The sequence below is a fragment of the Macrobrachium nipponense genome, chromosome 39, assembly GCF_015104395.2.
Source record: "Macrobrachium nipponense isolate FS-2020 chromosome 39, ASM1510439v2, whole genome shotgun sequence".
Taxonomy (NCBI): Eukaryota; Metazoa; Arthropoda; class Malacostraca; order Decapoda; family Palaemonidae; genus Macrobrachium; species Macrobrachium nipponense.
Genome location: NC_061099.1, coordinates 50,442,645 through 50,452,644, shown reverse-complemented (window position 1 = coordinate 50,452,644; position 10,000 = coordinate 50,442,645). Strand labels below are relative to the sequence as shown.

The following is a 10,000-nucleotide window of genomic DNA, read 5'->3' as shown; positions in this document are numbered from 1 at the left end:
GGTTCGCCCATGTTTTTTTATATTCACTTACAGTTTTACTGGTCTAATGTTTATTGAGGAAATACAGTGTTTCTGGCCAATTTACTAGCAATTAGTTTACTGACCAGCCCACTCTAACCCCTCATCTGCACACACAAAGATGATGCCTTGTTATTATATAATGCTCTTACTCACATGAGCGTTAGTGTGCGAATGAGCTTGTCGTGTATTTATTTGACTTTAACTAATGATTCGTCTTTTTCTGATTTCAGGTTCCGGTGACAGCGGTGTCCAGTGCCACAGTATAAGTCTGCCAGCCCCTCCTACCTTGAGACCCAAGTATTACGACCCGAACCTTGATTATATGGATAGAATAGTTCTCGAGATTGTCGAGACAGAGGCCATCTACGTGCGAGACCTCCGCGAGATCATTGAGGTAAGTGTCACCCAGTTATATGCTATTGTCCAGAATGTCATATTCAATTTTCAGAGAGGCCTCGGAATAGAGGATTTGTTATCAGAATGGGAATCTCTCGAATCTTTCATCTTTTTGCTTTATTTTTGTTTTTGGCTATAGTTATTTGGTAACGGTAAGTTTTACTTTCTGTTGGTATTAAGTTGTGGGATGTTTGTGTTTTTTTATCGTAATGCATCTCGTATCATAATAATAATAATAATAATAATAATATGTTTTATTTCAGCTCGGGGCCATATACATTGAGTATACAAGATACAGACAGTAACATACACAATCTAGATACATGAGATATGATAAAATAGAAAAAGAAAATGAATAATCGGCACTTATCCATATATAGCTGAGGTAGCATAAAAGCTAGTAAATCAATTTTCATACTGGTAAAATAACTAGTAATAATATTGGTGAGAAAAAAAAAATGCATTGCGAGTAATAACAGTTGGTGCACATATTATATAACTCAAATTTCAACTAGAGACCTTAGGTGGTTACAGTAGTCAGGTCCAGAGGGCTTAATACATAAATTAAATGTAAATAAAACTTTAACTTGATAGGAATCACAGTAATAATGAAAAATTAAAATATCAGCTATAAATGTAATAATGACAAAAACTGCAGATGACATCTTGCCAATACAGAGATTAAGTCCTTTAGGGGACAAAGGCCTCATTTTCCCATCTTTCCCACAATTTAGATCTTCTTCTTGCTTCACTCCTTAGGATGCTTTGTATGAGCGAGTTGCTGCTGTTTCTCACTCGGGTTACCAGACTGGACATTGTTCGCCTAACAATGATTTTTAAATTGTCCAGGTGGTTTTCAATGAACATCTGTGTGGCGGAGTGGTAGCGGGGAGTGTTTGTGAGGCGTCTCAGAATGTCATGTGCACAACAGTGATGCGTCTCAAGGTCTCTTGGGTATAGTTCGTCCAGAGGGAACACCCATAGATACTGTAGCAGTACGAGCGGAATAGAAGCAGTTTCACGTCTCGGTGACAGAAGGCAAACCTCCTTGCAATCATGTTGCCAGCTGCACATAGTTTACGACGCCTCTGTTCAATGTCTGCCGTATCTTTTAGGTCGTCGGTGATAATGTGACCCAAATACGGAAATTCGTGCACAAATTCCAGCCGATGGTTTCCGAGGAAAATTTGAGGTTCTGCAATATGCTTAAGCGATCTCGGGAGCAGCGACATACACTGGGTCTTGGTTTCGTTGTAGATTATATCAATTCCTCTGCATATTGGCGGCAGGTGTCGATGAGTCGTTGGAGACCTTGCACTGATGGAGAAATCAGAACCATATCGTCGGCGTAACAGAGGTTGTTTATAGTTGTTTCATTGACGGTGCATCCGATTGGGAGCGAGTTCAGTTTGACATTCAAGTCATCTGTGTACGTATTAAACAGGTAAGGAGAGAGAATGCCCCCTTGCCGGAGCCCGTTTAGGGAGCCGAAGGTGTAAGATAACACGTTACCCCATTTGACACAGAATTGCTGTGTGGAGAACCAGCAATGTAAAATGCCAATTAGGTACAGGGGTGTGCCCCTTTTATGCAGCTTCAGGAAGAGCTTCAGGTAGTTTACTCTGTCAAATGCTTTTCTCACATCTACAAAACAAAGGAAAATAGGAGAGGCTGATGATAGGTAGTAATTAAGCAATTCTTTCAGTATGTAGATGCAGGTGCCGGTTGAGTGGTTTGCTTTAAACCCGAACTGGTTGTCAGTGGTGTGTAAAAAGGGGAGAAGTCTAACTAGAAGAACAGACTCAAGTATCTTCGATGCGATCGTTGTGATTGCAATCGGCCGGTAGTTGCCAGGGTCAGCTGCATCCTTTAGCTTGTTTTTGATTAATGGTATCAAGTGAACTAAGAGTAGGGAGTCTGGAAGAAACCGGTGAATTATGCACGCATTGAATAGGGCAGCTAGCAAAATGTAAATTATCGGATGGCAGAGTTTGAAGGCCTCTGCAGGTGTCACTGATGTAAAAATATATCCAAAATGCAGCCGTTGATTTAAAGTGGGATTACCTTGAGTTGTCACAGATATTCAGAATTAACGCGTAACATTTGGTAAAATAGCTTGTGCATCAAATTATGCTAAGGTATTTATCAATTGACGGGCACTGAATAGCCACTCACTGGTATATAAACATTAATTTGACATATTGCCGAATTATAATTATATACGGGGTTTTCGTGACACCAGAATGTAATTGAATCAAGTTACTCTGCAGAACAGCTGTAAGGTGTTGAAAAACTTTACTGACAGAAAAATTCACAAACGATAAATGCTGTTGTAATCTGTCCACCGTTAGCCATGGCCACTACAGTAGGCGTAATATCGTTGAGCTTTTCAGTTGCCCCGTGGGTATCGGCTACTTGGGGTTTTCTCTGTCAAACAGCATCACTAGTGTGTTTGTTTGGGGGCGGGTTCATCTTCAAGTGTACTAGTATTCCCTTGCTCTGTCCTTGAAGTGGTCTGAATGTTTGGCATTTCTGTGGCCCCCGGCAACGACGCAAGGTTGCATTGTGACGTTTATAGACATTTTAGTATTCACGCTGTCACACCACGCTTGGAATTTGTCGGCAAGGGGTTTTATGCTTTGCTTTTTATTCACCCGATTTTAATTAGGCATGTTTATATTGTAATATGTTTTTTCTACCTTGTTTGCTTTTATCCGTCCCTTTGTGTCCGTTTAACTGTTGTGTTTGAGTCTCTCTGTACTGATTTAACATTGCTTCACCCGTGTGTGTGTGTATGTGTGTGTGTTTAACCAGTTCGATTGTTGAAGTTTGTTTCATTGTCATATTTTGTATCGCTTGTTATTAACCGTGCCTAGAAAATCCATTTATGTTTGCCTAAAATGTAAACGTATATTTGTCTATGCAAATGTATGCATGCGCATATTCAAATATGTGCAAGGTTGTTGGTATATTGCTAGAAAAGGTGTTTATATGCTGTTAGAACAGTTTTCTCTAGGAAATCAAAGAATGTGGGTCATATTTACATCTTAGCTACGTGAAACTAGGTTAAATTTTCGAAAGTCATGGTATTAGCATATCTTTAAACATGTCAGATGTTATATAAATGTTGCTTAAATGATTTGACAAATTATCGAAACGGTGTCGTGGTTAAATGACTTTTCACCGTTATATAAATTCCTACTTATCTCATTTCCATCCTATTGTCTGCTTGTCTCTTTCTCTCGTGTGTTTAGTCAGCACAGGGTGAAATGGATGTGGGATAAGATTTTTTCTGAAACTGGCCATCGATTGGGCCTTGTGTTTTCATGTGAGCTAATGGAAAACGAATTTTAGGACTTTCTTTCGTGTTATCTGCGAAGAAGGGAGGAATCCCCGCATTAAAGAGCTGGTGAGATAAGGTATGTTCCTGAGGGACTCCCCTCAAGAGGACGCCGCTTGCTAGAGTAACGTTAGTGTGGGCGCCTTGGGTGGAGTTCCCCAAAACCAACCCACCTGCTCCACTGTCTGTGTCTTAACGTGGACACGCCCATGAGCCGCCCACGTGCTCCGTTCTTGTCTGGATGACTGACCATGGAGATGCTGCACCTCTTGGGACCTGCGGTACAGGGAGCTGATAGACTTCGAGGATGATGCGATGCATTTTCTTCTCCTCGCATTCTGCAGTTGCTGGGGACGTGTGTCCTGTGCCTCTGTACGTGGTGTGTTTGTCATGGTTTTGCGTTGTGAACATGAAGAGTTTGTTTTACGAATGTTACTTATGGGTGAAATATTGGCTTAAAATGTAGAATAAATTTGGAAATGTAAGTTGGGCCAGATTCCTCTTGTGCTGAAACTGGCTAAGGATAAATATACCTGTAAAGTTTATCCCTCTTAACTTTGGAGTTCTTGATTGATTGATTTATTTATTCATATATATGTTTACCTAGTTTCCGTTGATATATTAGTAAACTGTATAACAGTTTACTAATATAATATTTTTACCTGAATTACTCTAAAAGGAAATTTTGCTACTCTCAAACCACTAACTTTCCAGAGTATTCTGAACACTCCTCTGCTTCATTGGCTGCCAAGGACAGTCCTTCTCTCTCTCTCTCTCTCTCTCTCATTTGTAATGTAAAGAAATATTTAATTATTTTATTCACCAACCGTTACATGAGGTGTCTTGTCTTGGTTTTTTTTTTTTTTTTTTTATTATGGGTGGCTCGTACTCCATAGTTAATCTTACATTTTTATATAATTGAATGATATTCAGCATCAGTCATTCCTTCCCCACCTCTCTCTCTCTCTCTCTCTCTCTCTCTCTCTCTCTCTCTCTCTCTCTCTCTCTCTCTCTCTCTCTCTCAGAGATTCTCATAGGAGACGACGCCAATTCTCCCCTATCCCACATCTCTCTGGTTCCTCTCCAAGCTCATTGGTTTTTTTTTTTTTCTCTCACTCTCTCTCCTTATTCCATTTTTCTCACAATTCATTTTTTCCTGTGTTCTTCATATTTCTCCTTTTCCCCGTTCCTCCATATATTCCGAGACGTCCATCACCCAGACTGGATTCTTACCCCGCAAAATTTGATTATCCTTTGACTGACATTCATTGGACATTGGACGAAGACGAAGACTGTTCTGGAGTTGCAGTTCCTTCTAGTTTCCCTGTGCGCTGAGAAAAGAAACGGTTAGACTCGGCCATCGAACGCTGCTAGAACAGAAATCCGGTTATGTAGGACAGGAGGTGGAACTGAGAGACAGGAGAAGCTAATGAAGGTCTGCGGGGATTGATTTTTAAAGTTTTCAGATTAGTTTTCACTAGTGAATTGTAAGTAACATCACAGAAGGGACGTCAGGATATATATGTGTATATATATCAGCGTGAAGGTGGACCATTGACAACGTTGTAATTCATTATAATTCTTTATTTCCTACGTTTCGTAATAACTTTATTACATCCTCGGGAAATCGTCTGCAAAGAAGGCAGATGATTCCCTGAGGATGTAATAAAGTTATTACGAAACGTAGGAAATAAATAATTATAATAAATTACAACGTTTTCTATTGTCCACCTTCACGCTGATGTGTCCCTTCTGGCCATCGCCTTCCTTCGTCTCTAGATATAAATATATAAATATATATATAAATATATAAATATATAAATATATAAATATATAAATATATAAATATATAAATATATAAATATATAAAATATATATATAATTATATAATTATATAATTATATAATTATATATATATAATATATATATATATATATATATATAATATATTATATATATATATATATATAATATATAATATATAATTATATATATTATATAATATAATATATTATATATTATATAATTATATAATATATATATAAATATATATTATATAATATATATATATATATATATATATATATATATATATATATATATATATATGTTACGACCCTTGTTGGGCCGTGGTGCAAGTTCTTTTGCACAAGAATCGAGAGGACAGTGATCTTACCAAGTATCTAGATAAATTCAGTCAGCGGAGACAAAAACACACAGGAAAACTCAACAATATTTATTAACAAACAAAGCAAAAGAATAATAAAGTCAGCCTTGTGACTATACAGGACACAACTTAGTCCTTACTACTCCCTTAGGAGTTCCTAAACACTAACACTAAACCCTAGACAGAAAATAGAGAAATATACTGCATAAATTAGCAAAATGGGCCCAACATCAACATAAATATAAACCAATACCTATAACTAAACAGAGAGGAAAGAAGTAAGAGACCAACAGGGGGAAAACTTAATTCTCCTACCTACAAATATAAACTAAATCTTAAATATAAAAAACATCAAACATTAATTGATATATAATACCCACAAGAAATAACGAAAATTATAGCATCACTCGTGACAAGATATACACAAAGACTGGCATATATATATAAATATGAAGCGGCATTAAGAAATGCCAACAATCTCGAACGACTCACTATACGAGAGTAAATAAGAAAAAGAATACTTGGGAAGAGCTCCTCACACTGAATAAGGGATGAATGGATGTGATAAGGGATGCCCAAAGGATTCAGGCTAAACAGTTGCCTTGCTGTAGGCCGAAATACAGAGGGAGCCGTGATCTCTTATATTCTCTGGGACAATGCCACGTACCAGGCCAATACTCAGCTATCTGAAGGGCGTGCAGCTACACAGGTCACTAATACCATGGGGAAGGAGTCTGTCGTGCTCCCGACCAAAAACACAAGGGATATTCCCTACCTGGTAGCAACCGCCCTACTTGCACCTTCACGGGTCTCAATGCCCCCACCGCTGCAGCTCAGAAGGAAGTCGTAGGCAAACACAGTGATGTCCCTCCCACGTCCACTCTGTCGGGATCCAGCGCCGATATCAGAGCCCGCAGGAAAGTACACACAGTAAGGGGGTAAGTCACCGCAGATGGCCGAAATGCCCCTGCGCCTTCAATACTGACGACGACAAATCCTTCGAAGTACGATTAAGAAAAATATGCCAGCTGCACAACCATGCGGGGAGAATAGCGAGCCCGAACTGTTCTCGGGAAAAGTCGTGCTCCTCCAATATCCTCACTGGTGTCCTTTTCACCAACCACCCGAAAGATAAACAAAACAAAAAAACTAGCATTAATAAGATGCTCACCAACATTTAACAAGCGGGGAGGAGGTTTAACAAGCAGTTCGCTTGACGCTCAGCCGAGACCAAAGTAAAGCTTAAAACTAAAACCTTAAAAACTAATTTCCTTACGCTAATTTTATATACAACAAAATATAACAAAAAGCAGTAACAAGGCTGAGAAAAAAAAGCAAAAGCAATGCCAATTACATTAATACATGATAATATATATATATATATATATATATATATATATATATATATATATATATTTGTGTGTGTCTGTGTGTATGTGTATGTATGCATGTATATGTATAAATATACATGTATGTAAAATGAGGATATATTGTTAGATAAATGACAAATCACTGGAATGTGCTAAGTCAATATGACAACAGCCCCCCACCCCCACCCCCAGGAGGGAAAAGGGAAACAAAGAGCGGTGACCAAGCGCTTTCGTCTTTAACACACCTCCTTCGGCGCCCTTAGTAGGCACATTAAACATGAAAGTTCTTGGTCAATACTCTTTTGTTTCAGCTTTTCTTCCAGGACTGTTGTCATATTGACTTCGCACAGTCCAGCGATTTGTCGTCAATACATAACCTCTTCTTCTCTTCTATTTAATCCCTAGTCGGGGTCGCAGTTTTTGAGGAACCATTCACTGAAAACTCTCTGGCTCAGAAGCTCTCTATCCGCGTTTGGGAAAGATAAAAAGTATAGTCACTGTTAGGGATAGCAATGCATAACTATAAACTATACAATCGAGGCCAAAGTTAGGAGTAGGTTTTATTTTCTTTATATATATATATATATATATATATATATATATATATATATATATATTAACTTATGATAGCCACAATGCCCTCTTAACTTCTGAAATTCCTTGCTCTTTTTTGGATACGCTTATCACTAAAAAGCCTTGAGCCCCAACTTAAAATAAATTGAAGAAATCATGATGTCATGCAGCGGGAAACATCGTGATTTCTGCAAATTTATTTGAAGTTGGAGCTCAAGGTTTTGTAGTGGCAAGCGTATCCGAAACAGGGCAAAGAATTTGAGAAGTTAATTGGCCATTGTGGCTATCGCAATTTCTACAATTTCATATGTATCTGGTAAGAATGACCAGTTGATTCTATATATATATATATATATATATATATATATATATATATATATATATATATATATATATATATATATATGTGTGTGTGTGTGTGTGCGTGTGTGTGTATATACTGCAGATATATCTCACTATGATCATTTTTCCAAAACAAATCTTACGTATGCTTAAATCATAAATGGATTAGAGTACATTTCCAAATCTTGACACGTTCCGCCGATGGAGAGAAATGCGGCTTCATCCTTGGAGTTGGTTATCTTGGCTTTGGGAATAAATCCAGCACCTTTCGGCGGGGTAGGGGGTGGGGGGGGGGGGGGTGGAGTGGAGGCCAAAGGTCACGAGCATCTAGGATTTGAGACGCCTCATCTGTCAGATGTGCCGACAACCTTTCTGTTTCTCCAGCCTTTGCAGAGCTCCGGGATTGATGGGCCTTTCATTGAAATTTTTTTTTTCTTTTTTTGCACATTTTAGATTCCCGTATGTTTGTTTATTTGGTGTGGCCTGTTGCTCTTTCACTTAGGTGTAGCTCTGTTTATCATTACATTACGCAGTTGTACGTAAGGTGTATGTTACATCCTACCTCAAATGAGGTGCATTATGTACATTAATTGTTCAGTTTCAGTGGTTCCAGAAAGTTAATAAATAAAGTGAAAATATTACGTAAAAGTTAAATTAGTCCTTTGTATCGGCCCCATGATACATATGAAAAACTACTCATATGTAAACTAATAATTACCAGTATGATAAATTAAATTAATTTTTTAAGTATAAAATCAATGTACAAGTACCGGGTAAAGACTATGGTAACATGCTTGACTGTAAAATTGTTGGAACAGTTACATAGTTTTCCCCAATATAAGTTTATATACTGTACAGTTTATCGAGTTCTTTATGGGATAATGTCAAAACTTTCGTTTTCCGGTAACTTTCTCATCAGGTTGATCTTTCACTTTTTCTAGAACAAGAGGGAAAGGCAATTTTTTCCCCTTTTGAATAGATCCGTTGCTGGAACATTGAACTGAACATACCAGTTGTATTGAAATGTGCAGTAACGGTTGGCTATTGTCTCCCATTTCCGTAGAACTTGTTGCAAAGCATTCCAGGTGATTGTGTGTGTGTGTATGTATATATATATATATATATATATATATATATATATATATATATATATATATATATATATATTATATATATATATGTATATAGCTATAATATAATGTATAGACGTATATATGTGTGTGTGTGTGTATATATATATATATATATATATATATATACTATAAAAGCACATAAGTAAGCACGTGATTTTGTTTACCAGCAAAAACCACAGGGAAAATTTTAAAAAAGAAAAGACAGAGTGCCAAGTACTTTCGTGTATTTAATACATCTTCGGGGCACAAAGTAATACAAAACGTTAAAACTACGCGCGCTTAGAACAATCGAAGAAACATATAACTGAATATGATTCCGGCAAAGAGTCATATAAGATTTATAATTTTTTTCCCTTTCTTTTTTTATATACCCCGTATGGTTGGTAGTTCCGTCAGTGCACCTCACGCTGTGCACTGTAGGCATTACTCAAGGTTATTTGCAGCGTCCCTTCTGCCCCTAGCTGCAATGTCTTTCATTTTTTTTTCTTTTATTATATCTCCGTTCATATTCTTTTTCTTTCATCTTACTTTCCATTGCTAAATGACCTCAGGTCCCAGCGCTTGGCATTTGGCCCAAATTAGGTATATTCCAATTCCCTCTCCAAAATGAAGATGAGGTTTTAAATATTAAGCTGTATCTCATTGAAAAGGCAGTGTA

At 37.4% G+C, this 10,000-nt stretch overlaps 1 protein-coding gene across 7 annotated transcripts in view; it reads left to right on the top strand.

The window, feature by feature from the left end:
- Positions 1–10,000, top strand: part of LOC135210339 (pleckstrin homology domain-containing family G member 3-like) — a 611,354-nt gene that overhangs the window by 523,013 nt on the left and 78,341 nt on the right. For all 7 annotated transcript variants that reach the window (XM_064243231.1, XM_064243230.1, XM_064243233.1 and 4 more), the window contains one exon: positions 252–415. In XM_064243231.1, the coding sequence (XP_064099301.1) occupies positions 252–415 (164 nt within the window). The remainder of the gene's footprint in view (positions 1–251; positions 416–10,000) is intronic.